At 37.2% G+C, this 24,966-nt stretch overlaps 1 protein-coding gene across 3 annotated transcripts in view; it reads left to right on the forward strand.

The window, feature by feature from the left end:
* Nucleotides 1–398: 398 nt before the first annotated feature.
* Nox4 (NADPH oxidase 4) overlaps nucleotides 399–24,966 on the forward strand; it is a 189,878-nt gene continuing 165,310 nt past the window's right edge. For 2 of the 3 annotated variants that reach the window (XM_074081424.1, XM_074081427.1), the window contains exons 1-2: nucleotides 399–540; nucleotides 1,173–1,268. In XM_074081424.1, the coding sequence (XP_073937525.1) occupies nucleotides 484–540; nucleotides 1,173–1,268 (153 nt within the window). In that variant the 5' untranslated portion in view covers nucleotides 399–483. The remainder of the gene's footprint in view (nucleotides 541–1,172; nucleotides 1,269–24,966) is intronic. The other variant, XM_074081434.1, reaches the window with a different exon arrangement.

Raw genomic sequence — 24,966 nt, forward strand, 5'->3', positions numbered from 1 at the left:
CTTCCGGCCCAAATTTCCTTACCAAGTCCCCTTCACTTGAACTTTTTTGGGGAAAACCACCAGTCCAAGAGAACCAGGTGTGCGCGCGCACCAGGCGGCGGTGGCGAGGATCCCACTCTTCCTGTGACCGTCGCTCTCTAAGTCGTCGTGGGTACTCGGAGCCCGGGAGGCTGGGCTCCAGACCGACGGGGGACGCCTCCGAGTCCTCGCCGGGACGTCCTGAACCCGCCGCCACCACCATCACCACCGCTACCGCCACCACTGCCGCCGCCACCGCTACAGGCAGGGTGCAGACAAAGGGGCGCGCGCGGCAGGGGAGCCCGGGCGCGGGGCGGCGGCGCGGAGACCCCGCCCGGCTGGCCGCGCGCCCCCGTCCCCGCCGGCCGCGCGCCCCCGCCCCACCGCGCGCGCTCTTTGACCCCCCTGTCCCGCGCGCCGGGCCCCGGGCCCCGAGCGCAGAACCGCGGCCGGCAGCACGGCGGCATGGCCGTGTCCTGGAGCAGCTGGCTGGCCAACGAAGGGGTTAAGCACCTCTGCCTGGTAGGATGGCGGGAGCTCGCCCGCGTTCCGTCGGTCTCTCCCGCAGCCACTTTGATTCATTCTCCGAGCGCGCGCGGGTGGGAAGCTGGAGGGGACGTTTTGTCTCTCATTCGAGTCTTTCCAACTATCAAAGCTGTAGACTGGGAAAACCTGACACCATAACGACCTCCTCCCCGTCGGTGCATGGGAACTTTCCCCCCACACTGACGGGAGAGCGGATGTGGAGGATGAGGAGAGGAGGTTACTCTAAGTGAACACAGCTCTCTCTTAATTAACCCTTGAGACAGTTTTGTCCCCTTTACTCTTTTCCCACATTGCTTTTGTTTGGTTGGGACACGGTGATGTCACTAATTTCTTAGCCTCCTTTTGTCCTGAGGAGGTTATCAGTAGATCATTGAGGAGACCTCTTTGCCATCCAAACGATTAGTCCCAGGTGGAAGGGCGGGGTGAGGCCAGATTAAATTCCTCTCCCTGGTTTCCAGCTGTCTGGTTAATTGAGAATGCTTTCAGCAATTGCTAATTGAGATTGTATTGGAAGGACGGTGCCCAGAAACTATGCTTGTGGTTTCATCCACAGGTGATGTTTCTTTTCTAACTTTTGTTTTTTCTCTCCCTTTGTCTGATTGGCTTAGTTCATTTGGCTGTCCATGAATGTTCTGCTTTTCTGGAAAACCTTCCTGCTGTACAACCAAGGGCCAGAGTATCATTACCTCCACCAGATGTTGGGCGTAAGTGGAACTGGGGTGACCTGGTGAAATGGGTTTAGTGCAGCAAGGGCTGTAGTAGGGCTTAGTCAGTTCTTCCATTAACCATGGTACACTTCAGAAACATCTGTTGGGTTCAAGGATGGTCAAGTTTTCCTGACATGTCATTTACACTTGTCTTGGTTAAAAAGATTGATTCTTCGAAGAATCAAAGGTAACACCTGCTAAAGTGAGGTGAATCAATCTGCCAGACTACACAGTTCTCACAAAGTACACGTCTAATGTCCTTGTACATTTCTGGGTAGTTCTTAGCTGCTTGCCCTAGGTTAATGATTGATTATGGTCTAATGGTCTGGGCTGAGAATGATACGATGTAAAACTTTGCTCTAATTTATTTCATGACAGTATTTCTTTTTTCTCTGTTCTGTTTCTGATCTCATTCATTTCTGTCCTCTTCCTACCTGACCCCATAACAAAATCCAGTACCACTGAGGACATCTTACTTTGTATAAGGGAGAGTGCATATTCTAAGCAAAAAGTGTAAAACATTGCAAAATCTTAGGGCATCTGAAGAAGTGGCTTGTTACTGTCATTGGGAAAGAAAACCCAGTCTAAAGAGGAAATGTATTGCTTTGTTCTTCATCATTTAGTGACTTTAAAATTAATTCACATGAATTCAGTGTAACCAGCTATCCCTTTCGTACTTTGCATGTACAGGCTTATTTTTTAAACTTAGCATCTTGAGCAGTGATTGCCACATGGTAAGCCTTCAATAAGTTGTAGTTGAATTAATTAATTGCTATTTTATGCACAAAGTACTACATTCCTTACCCATTGGACATATAAAGTTCAACACCTGATTTTAGGTAGTGGGTTGAGAAAAACAGCCTCAAAACCAACCGCATCTTATTGGAGATTCTAAACTCATACAGGTCTCTCTTACTCATCGTTCTTCCATCGAACATTCCAGACTGTTGTGAAACCTGTGCTTTACAAATGGGTCCACAGCGAGTAAAACCTCCCCCGCCCTCAAGTTGCTTACAGTCTAATGGGAAAACCAACAAATAAATAAAAAAGTTAAGATTTTCTCCAATAAACTCCTAACATCTGCTAGCCAATCATTCTTATTTTGTTTCCTGGAAATTCACCGTTCAGTGTGAATTCTTGAACTGGAGGTTTTTTAGTGAGGGATTTGTCTGACTTATTACATAACTTATGAACAACTTGGAGAAAACTCTTGAACTACAGTGGCAACATTTATTCTGGATCAGGAGAAATTTGTGTTAATATAGAATCTCAGAATTGAAGGCTTATTATAATAACTTGGAAAGTTGTAATTGAACTTTGGATTTTAGCTCTGTGACACAGTATAAGCTAAAATAACCTTTTTTTTTCAAGAAAACTCTGTTGGAAACTAACAGGTTAATTTTTATGAAGTTGGATGCTGTGTAATTCAACTTCAAATTTATTTTGATGGCAAGTCAGGTACACACACGCACACATGCAGCCCAACAAATTTTTGAAATTTTTAAAATCTGTTACACCTCCTTACTATCATCCCACTTAATAATTTTCTTCAAATGACGTGACAAGTTAGGGAGGTTCAGTCCTGGTGTGGACTCAGTGAATAGTGATCTTGTGAATGAAGAGAAAAGTGATAAAAGAACAAAATGGAAGAGTACCAGGAAAAATGACCACGCAGATGGAAAGAGGTCTCTATTCTTAGTTTTCATGGAAGTGGATCTTCCAGCCATCTGGTCAGGACTGCACATTTAAAAGGATTCTTTGTAGGAAGGAGTGGACTTTCTTCTTAACATCATGCAGAAAGATGTTATCAGTGTCTCACTTTTCACAATTACCCATTGTGAATTTTCTTGCCAAAAATTTATGAAGGAGTATTTAATTTTATTTGTTCTATGCATACCTTTTTTAATCTTACAATGACTATGGTATGGTTTTTGTAGAATAAGAATTTGCAGGTGCTTTTCAAATTGCAAAGAAGTGAAGTTAACAATGAGATAGAGTTAATTTTAAAATAAACATTGCTGGCCCCCGTATTTTATGTCTTTGATAACTATACATTATTAACCTAATGGTTTAGAGCAGTCACTCAGTCCCACTGGACATGCATACATGAAGTATTCTGATATGTCTCTTCTAGGTGAATTTTATGTTCAAAAATCATGATGGTATTTCTGGAAGTTGGTTTGATTGTGCTATTTTAAAACACAGAGACAGTGCATCTGTTTTATGAACATTTTGATAATAGCATTGGATATAAAGGTTGCTGTCATACATCTGTAAAATGCAATAGCAAAGTTATCCTTGTCTTATGGACTGGAAGGATCCACAGAATATGCCTTATTTAGAGGAAGACGTAGACATTGAGAAGAGATTAACTCAGTAGTTGTCTGATCTCTAACTTGTATTGAAAAATGATCTTTTCAAGTTTATTTGTACATGTGATATGCTAGGTATTTTACAAATATTTTGTTTTAGCTAGGAAACTATTCGCACATTTTACATATGAATAAGTACTGGTCAAGGAAGCTATGTAATTTGCTCTTTGAATGGTCAACATCAGAACTAGAATGCAAGACAAAGTACAAAGAAGTCAGAGGCATTACTTTTAAAATACGTTTAACCCAATACTTACAAATACTGTTTTGTCTTTCTTTCTTTTTCTAATGGTAAAGGGGATTGAACTCAGGGCTTCACACTTGCTAGGCAGGTGCTCTACCACTTGAGCCGTACCTCTAACCCTTTATGGCTCTAGTTATTTTTCAGATAGGGTCTTACATTTTTGCCCAGAGCTGACCTGGGACCACAAGCGTCCTATTTATACCTCCTGCATAGCTGGAATTACAGTTTTCCCTCACTAGGCTTGTTTGTTGAGATGGGGTCTTGCTAACTTTTTGCCTGGTCTGGCCTTGAACCACTATCCTCCCAATCTTTGCCTCCTTAGTAGCTGGGATTATAGTCCTGTGCTGTCATGCTCAGACCCCAAATATTATTGTTTTGACATGTAGTTATTATTTAAAAAGTGAGGTATTTTACATTGTTTTTTTCTGCTAATTATTTGAAATATAGGTATACATTTTATACTCATGAACAGTGTAACTCAGTCACTAAATTTTTGTCAGAAATACCTGTTCTGTGTTTAGAGATTTAGATACCCAAGTTGTTCCAAACATGCTTAAGGATTATTCAATAACACAAATGAGTATCAGCTCTAAAATTTAAATTTAGGAGTGAGGTATGATAGCATATGCTTATAGTCCTAGCTACTTGGAATACTGAGGCAGGAGGACCACTTGAGCTCAAGAGTTCAAGTCCATCCTGGGTACCATAGCAAGATCCTGCGTTAAGAAAACAAATTACTTAATAAAATTAACAAACCTAAAAATCCAGTTTCTTGGCAAACATATACATGTTTTCCATAGTGAGTGGCCATGCACGGCCAGTGGGTTCCATTTTGAACAGTAAAAGACTTCGAGTGAAGATACCCTTACCTTCCTGGCCACATGACTTCATCATTTTGCTGTAAGACAAACAACTGGTACAGGAGTTAGATACTGGATGGGAGGTTGTGTTCTAAATAATAGCATGAATTATAAACATCTCTCCAACTTCTGCCTCATCTTCTGAGCTTTCTGGTGAGGAGAAAATACTTAATTTCCAGAACTGGAATGTTCAGGTTTACATCTACTTGACTGTTCTTAGACTAAAATTAAGGATTAAACAATTAGAATTGTCAGGGAAGATAAGATCTTAAGTGAGAGAACGTTAAGTAAAGCAGGGATTAATTAATATGTTTTAGTAGGAGTTTTTCTCGTAATTATTCCTGATACAGTCCTGGAGGCAGCAGGGTCATGGCTGGTTTATGCCTGAATTAATGTGCTAATCAGATTGTGCTCTTCCTGGGAGATGTTTATTCATGACATGCTGTGAGTTTCGGAATCCTAAAATTGACAAGAGTACAAAAAAACCTTGAGGGAAAGCCAAAACATACATTCAGACAGACAAACAAATAAATAAATCTAATAATAACCTCATCTACTCTCCCATAGCAGTCTTTGAAATAAAGGACTTCTTTGATTGCTTAGGATGAAATCTGTTATGATTTATTTATTTTAATGATTGGAAAATGCATTCTCCTTTTGCTTTAATAGAAAATATTAATGTGCTGTAAGCAGTCCTGAAACATTTAGTGCTCTACTTTTTTTAAAGGTTGAGGCCGGGGCTGGGGGTGTAGCACAGTGGTAGTGCACTTACCTTGCATGAACAAGATCCTGGGTTCAATCCCAGTACTGAAAAAAGAAAAATGTTGAGGCAGGATATTCATGGTTATCCATTTTTGAGTTGTATTTTGACATTCTAATAATTAAAGGATATTTATTTGATATGAACATTTTAACTTGGGAAGATATGCATTTTATATATGTAGATTATGTGTTTAGTGTATCTTGGTTTTACGTCTCTTTTTTATCTTTTTTTCCTCTCTCCACATAGTAATGTTTGTGTGTAAAATATTCAGCTTTAACCTGTTTATTCTCATGGTGCCATGAGAACTGTTCTTTTCTTTTTCTCATAAAGATATTTTAGATCTGCTGTATGGTCATGAAGAATTTTTTCCTTTGGAAACTCTTATTGGGATAGCTGTATTATTTGGAAGAAAGTTGTGAGCATCCAGCTTCGTTCTAACTTTCTAGTGAGACACTGATGATATTTCTCTAGTCAATCACAATCCTTTAGACACATTAACTAAAGGATAGTTACTGTCTCATGAGTCCTAGGAGTTGAAACAGTTTACAGAAGTCTGATGTCATGTGAACTGCTTAAGGTCAGAAGTGGAGTCTGCAGATGAAGGGATCTAAGATTTTAAATCAGAGTTAGTTTCTCAGCTGGCCAGGGAGCCTTTGATCCTGCTGGAAAGGAATATTACGTCCTGTAAATTTCGAAGAGGCCTTGATTATAACTCTTTCCTTTTACAGAGTGTAAACGTCACTAGCCAGAATTACCCAGGCATGCATTGTGCCTTCAATTCAGGGGATATTTTTAAGGGGGTGTTATTTTTGTTTGTTTTTATTCTTAACATTCTGCTAATTGAAACAGTTCCCTTCCTGTTTATTGACAAGGAAGATGGGTTATATTACTGTGATGAAATCACGTTATAGTCTTCATTTATTTACAAGAGATAGCAATTCACAGAATTTTAGACTTGGAAGTTTCGATATATGTATCTAGATTCATTTTTCTTATTTTGCAAAACAAATGTAAGGTTGAAAGCTTGTCATTGCCCACTGAATTAGTGGCTTGGGCACTATTTGGTCTCTTGACTCTTTCAGTCCAGAATTAGCCCACTAAAATGAAGAGCTGGGAGCATAAGTCAGAACACATTAAGTCCCACACTGCATACTGTGGTCCATTTTCATTTTATGTGAAAAGATATTTTTAAATGCTTAGCAGTTTAAGGCATTTAGGAAAATTATTGACTTACCCTCAAGATAAACTATATTTTAAGCATTATAGTTGTTTTTGACTTCTGTAAGATAAGTTGTTTAGGAATTATGAGATAAGGGATATTGTTATTGAGATTATTTCTGATTTCACTATCTCAGGATTCTTGGGCTCAACATTTAACATCTCTGTTACATTCTCATTAAATAATTATCTTGTAAATACCGTCTAAAGCAGCATAAAATTGAGAGTTGGAATGCATCAAGTCATTTTAAATTTATTTCCTTTATTTTGTTATGAATAATATTAATATCAATAGCAGACTACATCAATGAGGACTGAGTAGTAGACATTAGGCTGATAACTTTGCATTGATTATTTTATTTAATCTTTTCATCCTATGGAAGGGATTTTTTTTTTTGTTTGTTTTGCAGCTGAGAAACTGAATTTTATGTTTGTATGAACTCAGGGCATCATACTTGCTGCATAAGTCCTCTGCCACTTAAGCCATGCCACCAGTCCTTCTGTTTTAAAAGTTTTGTTTTTCAGACAGGGTCTCTGGCTGACTTTGCGTGGGCTGGCCTCCAGCTCTAGTTCTGCTTCTTCTACATCCCCAGTAGCTGGAATTACAGGCATGAACCACCACACCTGGCCTAATCCTTATGAATCCTTTACAACTCCGAAGATAGGAATTTTCAGTTTTATAGAATTGAGAAACAGATCCTCAGTGCTTAGATAACTTTGTCAAGGTCGCACAGCTGACAAGTGGAGCAGTTCAGTTTGAGGCTGCATCTGTCTGACACCAAAGATCATGTCTCTGAGACAGACAGAGTTAGAACCTGGGATTCACGGTTCTTCTCTGAGGTTCTTATGCCCCCCATCACACCAGTCCTGCGTAAAACTGTTTGGATGTGTCTTTACATGCACATTAGTGTGCTTCTGTATCTGTTAATACATCCTTGATCAGTAGTAAAGATATAATAAATGCATTCTTCTCAGTTCTGTGTCAGACTTGTCTGTTCCATCTTGCCTGGTACCTACTGTATTAGTTTGCAAGCCCTGCCATACAAAGCACCACTCACAGGTTGTATTAAACAACATTCACAACACATTTCCATATAGTTTTGGAGGCTGGAAGTGAAAGCTCAAGGTGTGAGCAGCATAGGTTTCTTGCAAGGTGTCCGTCTTGACTTATAGATGGTTGTCTTTTTCCAGTGTCTTCACACTGTCTTCCCTGTATGTATCTGCTTTCTGATCTCTCTTCTAAGAACATCAATTAATTATGTTAGGATTAGGGCTTGTTCCAATGATACCATTTAGCCTTAATCACCGTTTAAAGACTATCTCCAGAATTAGCCACTTTTTGAGGTACTGGTGTGATCGAACTTGAACATGAATTTGGTGGGGTGGGGAATAAAATTCAGTGTGTAACATCTACCATGTTTCTTAGTCTTTCTCTGGAAGTTGAGCCTGATCTAGTTTGAATAATGAATTTGAGATTCATGTAGTCCTATTCTCCTTAATTGCAGAGTCTCAGCCGAACACTAGCATTCAGAGTGACTTTGCACAAGAGCCCTTTCCAGGACTGTTTAGGAAGATGTTTTGATGTTCCAGCTCAGTTGTTTGTAGAACTTTAGTCTTCGCCTTACCCTACAACTATTTTGAACACTGCTGTTACACAATATTCCCTCCATGTCCTCAAAGAAGAAAATGAGATACATTAATACCTCACGGGGAACAATATCAATATTTCATTTTGATTGCTTAAACCTTGGCATCAAGAGTATGACTTCAGGGAACCAGCTCCCAGAGGAGGAACATGATGACTGTTGAGGAGCTGTTTCATCTTGCACATTGCTGAGCCCGTGATAGTAGTCAGGATTGTAAGCATTGTAGTCTTGGACACTTTCCTTGGGGAGCGCTCAGCCTAGGGGAGGGAGCCTGTAGAGCTGTGGTGTGGTACGGAGACCTCAGTGATGGTGTTCTAGCCCATTTACCCCATCTAATGGATGAACTCGGTGTAGTTACAGTCCTCATTTAGGTACTCAGTGCAGAGCTGAATGTGGAGGGTAGGTCTAATTCGTGCTGAGGGCTTCTTCCTGTCTTTTATGCTAAGCATTGTGTTTAGAGTAGAAATTGATTTTAAAATTGCCTATGTAACTCTGAAGAGGAAAATCATAATTTCTTACTGAAAAAAAATCATGGGTTTTGTAGCTATGCAGGTATGAGTATAAATCATCATTCAGGCCTTTCTACCCTTTTATGACTTTGGCAAACTTACTTTCTGAGCCTAAGTTTAATTAGTCTATGAAATAAGGTTTAAAACTTACTTGTATGTTAGTGTGAGGATATATATAAAAAAAAAGTAGGTGAAATGCTTAGTACTTGGTGCATAGGCACTCAGAAAATAACTAGTGCTTTAAATACTATGTATAAATATGTAGTATTAATAACATTAATACTGTGGATATCAGTAAATAGTTAACATTACAGATTATGTTTACTAGTATACATATTAAGAGGAATTCAGAAACAGATGGAAGGGATTTCATGAGCATATAGCAGATGCATGCAAGGAGATTTGTCTTTTGTTCTGTTACTATTGTGCTTACAGAGGTACTTAATAAATAGATGTTTGATGTGAAACTGTGTTTGCTGGTCTGCTGGGACATTTTGGTTTCAGGCTTTGGTTGTCCTCTGGCTGCCACCTTGATCCTTTGTGAGGGAGGAAGGCTGTACACTGTTGTCATTGGTGCAATGTTTGTGGTAACTTGGCTGTGATTATTGGGTGGAATTTCAGTTGGAGGTAGAACATACTTCATTCAAAAAAGCATTAGTACTTTTTATTACTATCAATGAAAACGTGGGTGTTTTTAAGAGCTAAACAAGGGAAATAGTGACTTTTTTCATGAAATTATTGTGAATTTATAAAGCAAATTAAATAATAGAGCAATGTTCACTGAAATCTTCTCATCAGTTAAGTTCCTGATGTGTTCTATGTCAAAATCCTTACTATTCTTCAAAGTAGGTTCTATTTATAATAGAGAGCTAAAGAACAGAATTTGTAACTTTTTAATTGATTAGACTACCTAGTTTGAAGCCCATTACATAAAAAAGGTTGAAGAATCAGTTTTCTTCTTTCCTTTCCTCTGCTCTCACTCTTCACAGCCTTGGCAGTCATTCATATTTCTATTTTGTGCCCAAGGAAATCATGATGAATGTGTCCTAGTCAGAGTTTTGTGCTGCTGGGAATTAGGATGTAAAAGTTAAGGAAGCGTTTTGAAGGAGTGAAAGCACACAGATGGGAGAGAGGGCTGTTATATAATTGCTCTGTCTCCTGTCATCCCACTCAGGTCTTAAGGATCTGGCCATGGTGCCAGGATGTTGACCACCTGGAGGTTAAGGAAGGTTAGCAAAGAGGAACGGGAGAAGGCTTGTCTTCATGGTAAAAGGCGAAGTTAGCGTCAATATTTGATATACTTCACATTTTCCGTGTTGACTGTTGAAGTGTGATCCTGAAGGACTGTAACATGTAATTAACAGTGACACTGATATAAGAGCAAATCATCTAGGTGGGGATTTCCTGACTTCTCGAGTCTACTCATTTCCCAGTTTCACATTCAGTACAACTTTGTGATGTGATAAAGTTCAAATAGCGTGATACCAAGTAGTATGAAAAGTGGTGTCTTTTCAGTTTTAGCAAGGGGGCTAAAGAAAAAAAAGATAGATTAAGGGAAATACGGACTTGAAAAAAGTTACTTGTGTACACATTTTGAAAGGTGAATTTGACAATGGTGCCCAATGGGAAAATTGCATACTTTAAAAAATCACATAGAATTAGCAATTGTCAAAGGTTTCCAGACACAGAGGTCTGATCTCCAAGACTGTTAGAGGTTCGATATACTTTAAAGTGGAAAGAAAGAAGTGATGTACTCAAAAGCATTTTATATGTTTGAAATTAAAAAACTCAAAAGATGGCCACTTTAACATTGAGACTTATTTTAAAAATCTAAGATGGGTGACTTTTTTACCTCATTCTCTTTCTCTGTGACAGGATTCTCAAATAAATGATTTCAAACCACATTCACTGTAATCTTGGAAAGCTCAGGTCCACTGGAAGTTTCCAGTGTGGCAGTTACCTAAGGAAGTTTAATTTTCCCCCATGCTGTACTTTGGTTCTCCTTGTTAACCTCCTTTTCCCTCAATATACTTTTCTTTATGTACTTCCTGAGTAAAATCCCTGCTGTCTAGTCTTCTATGGGAACATGGATTTCCAGGTGAGTGAAGTGCCCTAAGGAAAGAGGGTTGTAGAACAAGAAACTAAGAAAGCACCCGTTGAGAATGGTCGTGAGACAGGATTATCACCAGATATTGAGAAAGCTTACCTCTCACTGATTTTCCTTGGTTGTTACTTTGGAAGTTATTATGGGCCTTTAAGCTTTGTCAGTTCTTTTGGTTTTGAAAAGTGTGAGTCTCAAACCACATTTGTAAAGTCTATTGAGTTATATAAACAAAAGTTGAAAAGCACTTTTTTCTTTTTTTCCCATGGCTCAGAATATCTAAAGGCAAATATCACCAGTGGTTTGTATTAATGGATTCCAATTGGAAAAAAATCCCTAACATTAAACCACAGGAATGTAGAGCTTCACCCTACAAGCTCTCAAGTAAGAGCTTTCCTTACTTGAGAAATGACCTTTTCTGTTGGGAATTTTCTCTGTTCCACTTGTTACATCTCATGATATTTTTCTGTAGGGTTGTGGATTGGCTTGGACTGTAGAACCTTTCACCGAAGTAATTGTTTAGTTATTTTGATCTTGGACATTTTTTAAAATGTAAGAGTGAAAGAATGAGTCAAATGAAAATCTTGGAAGAGTTTAGTTTGCTGGTTTCAAATGGATCCTTAAGATTTATTTAATTTTGTTGTGATTAAACGAAGCTGGCCTTAGATTTGTACTGGTTTTAAATCTTCAGTGTGACCTGTGTAAAGAGGAAAAAGTATTTTGATTCATAGATTTTTAGATGCATGAAATTTAATTCATTGAAATTCTGTATGATGTTCATTCTGATTCTTGCTAAAACCAGCATCTGTTGTCATCTTTTCCTGAGCATGAAGTGACTTTTAGCTCAAATTTCAAGTATGGTAATACCTATGAAAAGTCAGAAATGTCAGTGGAAGTGGTAGGATGTAAAAGAGTACAAATTTTTGTGGACAAATTGATCCTAGGTGAAATTTTCATTTTACCTCTTAAGAAATGTACCTTTAAATAATTTATTAAAACCTTTAAAGCCTGTTTCCTCAGTTTTAAACTGAGTATGTTATTAAATTGAATCACATGAACATTTCAATATTGAAACGTTTGACTTACCAAAATGGCAATTTAATTTAACTTACATTTAGTTCAAAATAATTTAACCTAAGATCTCCATTAAAGGGATTGTTATATTTTGGGGGGGGGTGTTGGGAATGATGTCTTCCAAATATGTTAATTTCTTTCTTTCTAATGGGAAGTTATAGTAGACAAATTCATGATATTAAGACTTTTTTTTCAGGTGGTACTGGGGTTTGAACTCAGGGCCTCATGATTGCTATGTAGATGCTCTACCAGGTGAGCCATGCCCTCAGTCCTTTTTGCTTTAGTTGTTTTTCAAATAGGGTCTTGTGTTTTTGTCTTTGGCTGGCCTGGATTGTGATCCTTCTATTTATGCCTCCCAGGTAACTGGCATGACAAGCACATGCCCCCATACCTGGCTTATTGTTTGAGATTGGGCTTTCACTAACTTTTTGAACAGGCTGGCCTCGAAGTGTTTTCCTCTTGATCCATGCCTCCCATGTAGCTGGGATTATAGGTGTGAGCCCCTGTGCCAAACCAAAACTCTTTCAGGAAATATATGGGGATCTGTAGTGATTTTTTTTTTTTTTTTTTTTGAGACAGGTTCTCTCTGTGTTGTCTAGGCTTGCATCCAACTCAAGATCCTCCTGCCTCAGCCTTCCCACTGATGGGATTATGGGCATGTATCACCACACCTGGTGAGACTATTTTGATGTTGAAATCTATTTGTAAATGTTTGCTAGTGGGTGTAATAATGTATTGCAAGGAAGAAACCTAAACAGTTTTGAAATCATATTTTTTAAATGGCAGTTTATTTTATTTTCTTAGTTATAATTTGAAAAATATTAAAGCTCATCATTAATTGCTTTCCAATTGGCAATGTTTCCAAATTTTGGCTCCAAATTTCTTGGCCTTTTTCAAACATGAGAAGCAACTCCTAGACTGAGGAACCATGAAGAGGATATTAGCATTAAGTTCTTTTGGTAAAAATAAAGAATCAAAAAAGATTTGATGTTAGGTACAGGATATTTAACTAACATATCCTTTAGCTCATAACACGTTGTTTTCGTGGTTCTATGCAAGACTTCTTTTTGCTTTCCTCATCATTCGTTTCTTAATAAATTCATTCATTCCATGACTCCTTAGTCTCCCATCCCACTTTCCTTTGTACAGTAACCACCTTTATAATGTGCTTGTTGTCTATTCTTTTACTTGTGTTTAATGTATGTTCCTTTTAATTCACAAAATGGTATGGTGCCACAGGACTCATTCACTTTCTTTTTCCCCTTTGGTGTTACGTTTTCAAAATCTATCTAGGTGACTGTGTATTTTCTTGGTCCCTTGCTCCTAACTGCTGTGCAGTATTGCACAGTTTGCATCTACCTCCTTATATTTATTCATTCTCCTAAACTGGACACTTAGATTCTTCTAATTCCCTATAAGTTCAAATGGTGACATCATAAACATAATGTACTATCATAACATAAATATCGTAATGGCAGTTAGTTGGTTTTTTAGTTTGGACTTTGCCTACTAAGTTTTCTTGAAGTGGAGCACAAGGAAATTCTTACTGTAATAAAAGATAGGATTTTTGTATTAAGATGGTATAGCTATTGGTTTTAGTCAGAATAAGATGAAGGTGGAGATGTTAAAAATGGAACATTCTAAAAACAACACATTTGATTGCAACAACTGGTTTACAATGAGAAGTCTAAAGTATATTGGGTAATTTAAGGGATGAATTGTAGTGAACTTTCAGAATAACTTAATTTTTATATCTTTCTAATAAATTGCCTATAATATTAACCATTAAACAAAAAAATTGCCATATAAGTAGTTACAGTAAAAAAGCAATAAGGAAATGAAATTAAACATCTAAGAGAGAACATTAAAAAGACAAATGCATATAGTGTAATGGAATCGAAAAAATGGTAAACAAATGTCAGAGCAATGACTCACCTTAACTTTCTGAAGTACGAAGCATAGTAAATAGCTGTATCAACCCAAAAGTAATGTTCTTGATTTCTAATTTATGTTAATCATTGGACCTCATTCATTGTGAATTTTTAATATTTAGCCATTAAGTTCTTGGTAACTTAATTGCTGAAATATATTAAATTTCAAAAAACCTACTTGTTTCTGTATATTGAATATTGATAATACAATAGAAAGAAAATCTAGACATTTCCCTCTATATCTGATAGGTAGTAACTGCCTGTATCTGTTTCGTCTAGGTCAATCTTTGTGCCTCTCTATTAATTATTGCTGCAATAGTGTACCATGAAAATGATTAATTTTTCCTTTCCACTATATGAAATTTATTTCCCACCTCTGTTTTTGGACATTTAAATTATGTTCATTTATTTATTCATTTGGTATCCCAGATCATACTGTGTTGAAATTCCTTGTAGAAATTTACTTGGACAACTGGTAAAGTATTTCTTTATGCTGTTTTTTAAAAGTCCATGTAAAATCCATTTTGAAGAAAATTTAAATTTGATTTACATTTCCTTTTTTATGCTGGCCTTTGAAAGAATGGCAAGTTGGTCTTATAAAACTTTAATTTGTAACATTTGAAAACTATGTAGTGAATTCAAAATTGGAAAAGGGAAGTCAACAATATATCATCTTATATTTGACTTAATTTATTCTACTAGCAACTGAGCTAGTGTGCTCTACTGCATGTTGACCAGTTAAACTCTGTGATGAGTTTGCCAGAAGAGTCTAACATTGAGCTGGAGACATGGCTCAAGTGGTAGAGTGCCTGCCCAGCAAGTTCAAGGTTCTGAGTTCAAACCTCAGTGTAGCAAAAAAAAAAAAAAAAAAAAAAAAATCTAACATTTTATCATCTATTTATTAGGAAGTTAGGGTAAACCGTCTATACTAAATGATCCTTTCATTAATCCAGGTACCTACTCTTGAGTTATTTTGCCCATTTTGTTGACCTTACAATTCTTTCCTTTAGAATTGATAGTTTCTTTTAGAGGCAGTTCCCCCTGTACCCCAGTTGGGAAAAGACTTATCAATTCAAAAATGGAAAATCATGATTAAAAGACATGCTGAGTTAGCTATGATTGCTAATATTTTGAGGACAGAGAATTTAAAAACAGTTTTATGTATTCAATTAAGAAGAGTTAATAAGAAACAGGATTGAGTTCAGGAGAAGTAAAAAAGAAAGTATTTTTAAGTAGGATATGCTTAACAAACATGAGAGAAAAGTCTTGATATTGAGTATCCTGTATTGTTTGAGTTTTATTATATATAATATCACTATGGGTAGTTTCTTGTGTGTCATGAATATAGCTTCCTCTCAGAAAGTTTTCTGTGTACTCAGGTCCCCAGTATATGTATCTGTTTTGGGTTCTGATTTTAGGAGGAATGTTGAGAAACTTAAAAAAATTGTTTAAAGATGAGGAAGAGATGCTTTGGAATGATTGTTTATGATGAAGAGTAGCTTAATACTCTTAATACTTAAGAGTGATTTAATTGTGATCAGATGTGCTGGATGCATGACGTAGGCTAAGCAAGGCCTGTCTTTAAAGTCTTTGGTGGCAACCATACTCTGCAAAATAAATTCTCTCCTCCCTGCCTTTCCCATGGAGGAGAATGGAACAGTGTTATACAGTCAGATGCTCTGGAACTCTTGAGGGTTTTTTGTGCCTTAGAAAGAAGTACAGAGTAAGGAAATAATGTCAGCAGGCATTAAACAGATGAGACTTAAAATATTTGCATTTCAATAATATTTTTCAGCCAAAGAAGTCAAGCTGTTTTCATTTAATGTGTTTTTTATCCTTTACAACAATTCTATGAGGGAAAGCGAGGTAAGTGTTTATTACTGTTTAAATTCTTCAATTCTTGGTTCTCGCTATCAGGGATAGAAGTTTGATAGCTTTTCATCCAGTGACCTGTTCACTGGACAGCCTTGGTTATATGAAATCTTGAATTCCATTTATGTTGAACTTTAACTCTGCCAGGCACACACATAGTCTAGAAGTGAATCTCTTCTGCCTTCAGGGCATTTGTTACAGGAAAGACAAGGGAGACAAAACCTGAGACAGAAATACCAAGTAATAATACTGTTTTCTTCTCTCTCTACAGAGAGGAGCTATAAGCTATTACAATAGCTACATGTCTTCTGACTGCTAAATAGAACTTTTGAAAGGCAAAACAACACTCCTATTGAAAATGGAAGAACTTCACTTTTAGGTAGGCTAGAAAGAAGGATAATGGCATATATCCAACCGGAAAGTCTTGAGCATAAGGAAATCAAGATAGAAATTGAGGATGGACTGTGTACTTTTTTTTGCTTTTAAGGCAAAAAAAATTGTACCAGCTTTTTCTTTAGAACTGATAGCTTCTTTTGGAAATGAAGATTTTTTTTCAGATGAGAAGAGAGGTCAACTTGAGTCAAACATTACATCATAGTTAAAAGTCACTAAAGCAGCTGGTGGAAGGAAATTAGTTAGGATCATTTGGAATGAATTACACTTTATTATGGAATGAAGGCACATTCATGAGCTTTTGGTCACTCCAAGAGCACTGAATTGGTAGTTTAAGATTTTTAAAAAAGAAAAAAATAATTATTAGCTATTTTCTGGTTGTTCATGACATGTTTATCATTATTGTTTGCATATGAAGCTTTATCAAAATAGATGATCAACTTTTTAAGTAACACTTCATGGAAGTATCATTATTTATTTGTTTGTTTATGGTTCTGAGAATCAAACCTATGGGCTCATATATGGTAAGCAGGTGCCCTACCACTAGGCTACATCCTCACCCCATGTTCATTCTTCTTAAGCAAAATCTTTTTCTCATGAAATGTCTGCCATATTCTAAACTCATGTCCCTATTATAATTTGTTGATGACCCAAGTTAGACATTCAAATTAGAGTTATAGGTTTGATTGATAGGTATAAGAAAAATAAGTTTCCCTGATTTTCTGCCATAGGCAGATTTGGTTACTATAACAAATGCTACAGTTCAGTTGCCTTGGAAAATTGTATAGAGTTCTTTATGGGGTTGTCTACTTTCATGTATCTTTCTCATGACTGCTTTTCTTTGACTTTCATTACTTAGAGCATATCTTCCCAAGAGTACTTGAAATAATTTTTTTTATCAATGACCGTGCATTTTAAGGTCCCCCAATAAGAGGCAGATAGAGCTTTGCCACTTATTTGTATAGCCACTTGATAACTTTTTAGGGGAGACAAATAGATAAACAGGTAAACCATTATAATATAAAGAGTTAAGTGTTCTGTGAGAGAAACAGTGGAAGGCAAAAGTGAAGCACTGAGAAAGATGCAACAAATTTGTCAGAATATGTGAAAAGAATGAAATTTGAAGGTGTAAATGAGGGTGGGATCTGGTGTGGGCCCTAGCAAGCTCTCACAGTGAAAGTAACCCTGTGCTGAAATCTGGAGAATATTAAAGTTCATCTGGTAGATATCATGAGGGTTGGAGGAGGTAAAATGCCAACACCAATACAAGGAAAAGGAACAGTGTGAGCTATGGATAGGGAACTGAGATGTGTAGTAATCATATGACCTAACTAAACCAAATAATGTATCTGGGAGCTAAAAGAGATAAGTAAGATAAAGGTATAGATACAGGGTCTTATGGTATCCATTTGGCTTGTTTAAAACTTGTAACATAAGTGGAGACAAACACAGTATAGACTAGATGCGATAGATAACATTAGTTGCTATGAGAATTTTCTTTAAATTGTGTCAGTTCTAGAGTAAATCCTAGTTGTTGGAAAGTCAAGAGTGGAGGGGAGAGACAGATTTGCTATCCTTGGGTAATAAGATGGAAAGAGCAGTCCTGAGTTGGGAGCTTTGATCTGAGCTAGATATTTTGGGTAATCACTTAGTGTCCTCTTTTTTTCTAAAATAGGGGAGTTGAAGGGCCATCTCCGTAGGCTCAGGCATCCACTGTTTACTTACTGAACATCTGCTAGTTGCTTAGAATTGACTTTGAATTCTTTAGCAGCAGATGAGTGAAATAAAGCTCATCTTCCATAACTTTAATAGGAACTCCACCTTCCAGGGCTGAAAATGTAAAGGCAGCATGGAAAGAATGGTTGCCAGGAAGACATGGCATGAGAATATTGAAATTCTGGACTGGATCAGGTTGTGGAGCACTGAGGAGCAGGGTGATGATTGTGACTTCTGTTGACTTCTTATGACATGCCAGGCACTGCATGCCATCCCATGTTTGTTCACTTAAAACTTATGGCCCTTTGGGATAGAAGTATTATCATTTTTTTTTTATTTTGCCAAACCTGATTGTGAGTCCTGAGGGTCCCACTCTAGACCTAGGGAATTATTGTTTCAAAGTGCAGAAAAACACATGTACTTTAAAATAGTCCATCAGATAGTTTCTGTGTACAGTCAGATTTGGGAAGACTTCCATAGGATGACAGTTTGGGTAAAAGGATAAGCCACTGAAAGAGTAAGAAAGTATTGTGGTTTGGAAAGAGCACTAGCCAGGGAGTCTGCATTCACACCTTTTTTTCTGGGGAGTGATGTGTGATGAGTAAAATGGGCACAGAGTGGGTCTGGCTTCCCCTGCTTTCTTCTTTATCAACTGGTGTGTAAGTGAAGGCAAGCAGGATATGGACTGATGACTTGTAAGTCCATGAAAGAGCTGCCATCCCGTGACTCAAAAACATGTAACAGTTAGGTGTTGTACAGGCTTCATTTAGTTTGACTAAAAAGAAAGCCCTGGGAAAGAAGAGTCAATGAAATTGACATTAATGAATGCAAATTAACACATTTTTGGACAAACACAAATACCAAATCACAACACAAAATATTTTATAAACCTCTAAGGTTATTTTTATTTTTTCCTGGAAATGACTAATTATTGACTCACTAAGAGGAAGCTAGAGAAATGACCAAGCTACTATTAATACTTCTCTGATCCTTTAAATCTCTTTGAAGAGCAGTTTTGTGTAGATATTTACATGTAGAATATTATATTATATGCCCTCATGTTTCTGAGATAATTCCCAGAGGGGAGCAAAATGTTCATTTGAAAATTAATTTACCAGAAATGGAGTTTGGGAGTTCTCTCTAGAGTGAGTTTGCATGGAATTTATTACACTTCAATAGCTTAGTCAAGAACTTAAATGAAGATGTGGAAACATGGATGCAAAATTTTTAGCTTAGGCAAAGTTGAGGGGAAAATATCCGAATATAGGTTTCACAGTCAATATGACTTGGTGGACTGAAGCTGGTACATCTGTGCCTGCCCTTTCCTATTCCCATTTTTTTTCTTTCTAGTATAGGAAAAAGGGGTCATTGTGTCATAGCAATTCATGTGAAGAAAGCCTATACATTAAAAACTCAAGAAGAGCCATTCTGTGATGTAACTATCACAGGCTTAATATAAATAAATGGCATCCTAGTGAGGAGACACTGGTCTTCGATACCACTTTGTGCTATTAGTTTGTGTTAGGAATGTGCTCAGTATAGGTGTATTGGGAAGTGTCACAGAGATGGTGAGGGAGGTCTTAAAAATTATTTCAAGAGTTGTGGAGATCACTAGTTAGGTTTAGCATGGCTAAACCAAGATAGGACTGACAAATCATACCTCTTTTATCTTCAGTTTTGGATCTCTGTTTTAGGAAAATTATCTAGAACAGCTTTGTGGGTGAAAGTTACAGAGACACAACTTTGTTCTCTGTAAGAAAACAAAATAGAAAATTTTGACTGTGGGACAGTTTGCTGTCTCTGAAAGTATTTAGAGGGTGGGTTTCCTTTGGTTGGTGGCTGTTGAAGAGATTTAGACACTGGGTGGGAGATGGGGTATGGCCACGGTCCTTTCCATTTTCCAGTTTTAGAATTATGTTTTACAAGAAATTAGTATGGAAGTTCCTCAGAAAGCTGAAAACATGCCTACCATATGATCCTGCTATGTTAGTCCTGGGCAAATACCCAAAGGAATCAAAGCTAGCATACCATAGAGACACCTGCATATCCATGTTTATTGTAGCACTTTTCATAATAGCTTAGATAACTAAGCTATTATCAGTTATCAGCCATCAGCCTGGATGTCTGTCCATGTATGACTGGATAAAGAAAATGTGGTATGTGGAGCATTTTAGCCATAAAGAAATGTGAGATCATGTTGTTTCCAGGAAAATGAATGGAGATCATCATGCTGTGTAAAAATAGCAACTTAGAAGGACGAGTATCTCATGATTTTTTTTCTCATACCTGGAATAATAATAATAATAATAATAATAATAATAATAAAAAGACATGAAAGTAGAAGGACTACTAGGGAAGGGGAAGGGGACTTGTGAGAAAGAGTAATTGGGGATGTGTGGATATAACCAGAGTACATTATGTGCATGTATGAAAATGTCATAATGGAACCCATTAATTTGTACAATTAATGTATACTAATATAATAAGTGAAGAGTGTAGGAAGGAAATTTAGGGTCATAAGCACTTGGTTTTCCAGGGGAATATAAACTGATAGAAGAGAATAGAGCAAGAATTCATGCACAAAAAGGCAACTTGTTAATAGATGGACCCTTATCATAAGGTAGCATGATAGGCTTAAAAAACCCTGTCCTTTGTAATTCTTTATCTAGAGATTTATCTTGTAAACATAAGGTCGGAAGGGTTCTATTTGAGAATGTTTATGTCAGTTGTATTTAAACTGCCTGAACTGTAGAAACCACCTAAATGTCCAATGTGTATAAGACATTATTATATACACAAGCAATGGAATACAATGCAGTTATTAAAGTTAACATACTTGAAGAATATTTAATGTCATGGGTAAAGTGTCATACTTTTGATGCTCACCGATTTAACCAGATATGATGAGCCACCTTTAAGGACCTAAGATTGACTTTTCCCAAACTATTGAGATAAGGGAACTATGATTGACTGTTTCAAAAGTGTGCAACTTGGTTATCTGATGCACTTATATACACTGTGGAATATTTACGATAGTCTAGCTAATTAAAATATTTGTCACCTTAAAACATTGTATGTTTTAGTATTCAGCAAAATAAATGTAATGAAAATATTTGGTCAAAAAGGAATTCCTTTTATATCTAAGACTAAGATATAATTAGCTTAAAAGTTGTCTTTAACAAAGTTTCATTGTTGTGATGATTAACTATATACAATTGCTACAATTGTTTCACTCCAATCTGTTCTCCACACTTCATTTTGAGAAATCATTATTAAAAACTAATCCCTTCAGTACCATTTCTCTGCTTAAAATACAGCCAGCCTGTGCTATAGTCTGAATGTTTGTGGCTTCCTCATTCAGATGATGAAGTGGTAACCCCAAGGTGATGGTATTAGGAGGTGGAGTCTTTGGCTGATTAGGGCGTTATGCTATGTGGGCAGAGCCTGCATGATTGGAGATCAATATCCCTATGAAAGGGCCTTCAGAGTGCTAGGTAGCCACTGTGTGAAGAGGGAGAAGCATGACTGTGAGGACGTGGTCCTCACCATCCGCAGAATCTCCCTCGATCTTGGATTTCCCAGCCTTCAAAACCATGAGAAATGTATCAGTTGTTTATAAACAACCCGGTTCATTTGTGGTTGTTACAGAGTCGCACACAAGCTAAGACACTCTGCACTGACTTTGGGATAAAGATAATTTTTAAGAACCTATAGAGTCCAGCAAGTTCTGCCCCCACCTGCTTCTCTGGCTTCATGTTGCTTGCCCACTGCACCAATCTAACCATACTGGCCTACATTTAATTTCTTGTATACACACCATTCTCCTGTTTGCCACACATCATTTCTCATGCTGCTGATTCCTGCCTGGATGTCCTTCTCATTTCCTGAACTCAGTTTATTTTTCACTTAATCAAGAAAGGCTTACTGATCTCCCATTTATATCTAATTTCCTGGTACACACGCTAATACTCTGTGTTCCTCATTCACAGAATTTGTCATGGTTGCACTTTATAGTTGCTTATATAGCTATTTTATTAGTATATGTTTCCTCTACTAAAATATATACTACAGGGAAAAAGGCTTTTTATGTTTTTAGTTCATTCCGGATGCCTTGCAGTATGTGCATATCACAAGAAATATGTGTTGACTGAATAATGTAATTAGAGCAGATAGCATTTAATGTAGAAGTACAGAATAGTTAAGAGGATGTGATACAGGATCATAAAGCCCTAAGCTATCTATAGGTACTGCTCACATTGTTAGGCTGTGTTTACTTTCACAATTCTAGCCCTTGAAGCTAGTGTCATTATATTATTGTATTACATATAATTAAGTTCATTTTATATTATTCAACTTATAGTATATTCAATTAGAGTAAATTAGATTTATTGATAAGATAGGTTAACTAGCTCAAGAGTAATAGTTATTGAGAGTATAGCTATGAAGAATATAGTTATTAAGATAAGCTATGTTTGAGAGTATAGGAAAATAGACAGTGTTGTTTCCAGGTGTTAGGTTCTTTTATCATTTACTTCAAATGGTATAACTTCTTATAATTTTCTATTGGACTGTCTTAGTTTGGGGTGATATACCAACATATAGACTAGGAGACTTAAACAAAAAATGTTTATATCTTAGAGTTCTGGAAGCTTGAAAATCCAAGATCATGCTGCTAGTAGATTTAATGTCTGATGAGGGTCCTTTGTCTGGCTTGCAGATAGCTGTCTTCTTGCTGTATCCTAACATCATGTTTAGATAGAGAACATGTGGTAGTCCCTCCCTCCCTCCCTTCCTCATTCCTTCCTCCCTTCCTTCTCCTTTCCCTTCACCTCCCTCTCTCCTCCCCTCTTCCTTCCACCTCCGTCTTCCTTTTCCTTCCTTCCTTCCTTCCTTCCCTCCTTCCTTCCCTCCCCTTCCCTCCCCTTCTCTCCCCTTTCCTCCCCTTCCTTTCCCTTCCCCCTTCCCTTTCTTTGCTCCTTCCCCCTTCTCTTCCCCCTTCTCCCTTCTCTTCTTTTCCCTTCTCCCTTCCCCCTTCCCCCTGAGTGTGCTAGGCAAGCACTCTATCAATGAACACCCCCGACCACTCTTTTCCTCCTCTTACAAGGGTACTAATCCTACCTTGAGGGCTCTATCCTCATGACCTAAATGAAATCAAATTATATCCCAAATACTCTACCTCTAAATACTTTCACCTTGAGGATTAGGACTTCAACAAAATTTTCTCCCACATTTAGGAAGGTACAACATGCAGTCTATAACAAGGTTGGACTAGTTTTTATTTATGCCTATTCATTTAAAGTGTATTTATGGCTTAAAAGTTGCATTTGTAATTCTCAGTTAATTATATAACTTAGAGACCTTGGGAGGCAGGACTTAAAACGTGAAACACTGCCATCTAGTGATAATCAATCTAATGAAATTTGAAAGTTCTAGAGCAGCAGGTGAGGGTAAAACCAGACAGGACCAACCAGGCAGACAACTTAGGACAGTCATGTTGTTTTAGTGAACATGAGGGTGTGCTATGGAGCACATTTAGTCACTCATGACTAAATGAAACAAATACACTTAGTACTAGAATATCACCAAAGGAGTAAGTAATACAATGCTCTCTTCTAGTTATACTGCTTGAAAATGGATGTCTGTATTTTCCTCACTCTCTACTGCTACAGAATGAGAGAGCTTTGTACTCTGAAAGCCTAGTAAGGTAGTTTTGTTTTTAGTTTAAGAACTAAGTATATTCAGGAACAAACATATGTGAGGAAATGAATCCTTGGAAAAATTTCCAGTTGGAGTTTGCAGAATCATAAAGAAGTGTAATGCCAAAATAAACTTCATCTTTCCCTGGGGGACTCTTAAAACCACTTTGAATTAAATTACTGTGTGATTTAACTTAAACACAATAATTAAACACTTCTAGACATGAAATAAGTGGTTAGAAAATGAAGCACTATATGAATTTTCTTTAAAGCATTGAAACCCAGAAGAAATGCAGATAATTTATTTGCATAGCTTAAGTCCTAAACTTTTGTTGGATTTTAGTTGATGTGTTATTTATTTATTTATTTATTTATTGGTGGTACAGGGAGCTGAACTCAGGGCTTCTCACTTGAGCCACACTTCCAGCTACTTTTGCTTTAGTTATTTTTGAGATAGGGCCTTATGTTTATGCCCGACTGGCCTGGACTGGGATCCTCCTATTTATGCTCTCTGCATAGTTGGGATGACAGGTGCGCACCACGACACACAGCTATTGATAAAGATGGGGTCTCACTAACCTTTTTCCCCCTGGGTTGACCATGAACCGCCATCTTCCCTAGTAGCTAGGATTACAGGTGTGAGTCACTGAGGCTGGCTAGTTGATGCATTTTAAATGGTATACTAAATCTGCAGGGAATATTGTCATCTAAAATCCCTTGAGTTAAAATTTTCTTACCAAATGCAGATGCCAGATCAAATGAAATAACAATTACTCTGTTTCTCCTCAGATAAATAATAAAATCCCATCACTCTCAATAATAATTTTGTTGAATGAGATGAGATAATTATATTTAACACCTTTATTAGATTTTTCAGGGAGGATCATAACTTATTTATTCACTCACTAGTATATTCATTGAAATGTATCCCAAAGGTGTTCTAAATCGTGATGTAGAAATAGCCTAACTGGACATACTAATTACTTTTTATATCTTTCAGTGAAAATTATTACTCTTTTGACAAACACTGGTTATTATCCTGTCTCCCCTCCAGGAACAACATTTCATATGCTGACAGTAAACACTGCATAACAGAGTTCATATTTTGCTAAATGTTAAATTGGAACTCTCAGGGGCACAGATAAATTCAAGACGAGAAAAGCATCTGCCTTACATGTATTCCTTAGTATCTTTAAAGGTTCTCACTTTGTACCTCCTTCTGGACCAGTGTGTTGCATGTAACCCTTTCTGTTTTCTTGTGATGCACTGTTCATATGAAGACTGTGGTCATGCTAGTTGG

The sequence above is a fragment of the Castor canadensis genome, chromosome 1 (assembly GCF_047511655.1).
Source record: "Castor canadensis chromosome 1, mCasCan1.hap1v2, whole genome shotgun sequence".
In the NCBI taxonomy this organism is placed as follows: domain Eukaryota; kingdom Metazoa; phylum Chordata; class Mammalia; order Rodentia; family Castoridae; genus Castor; species Castor canadensis.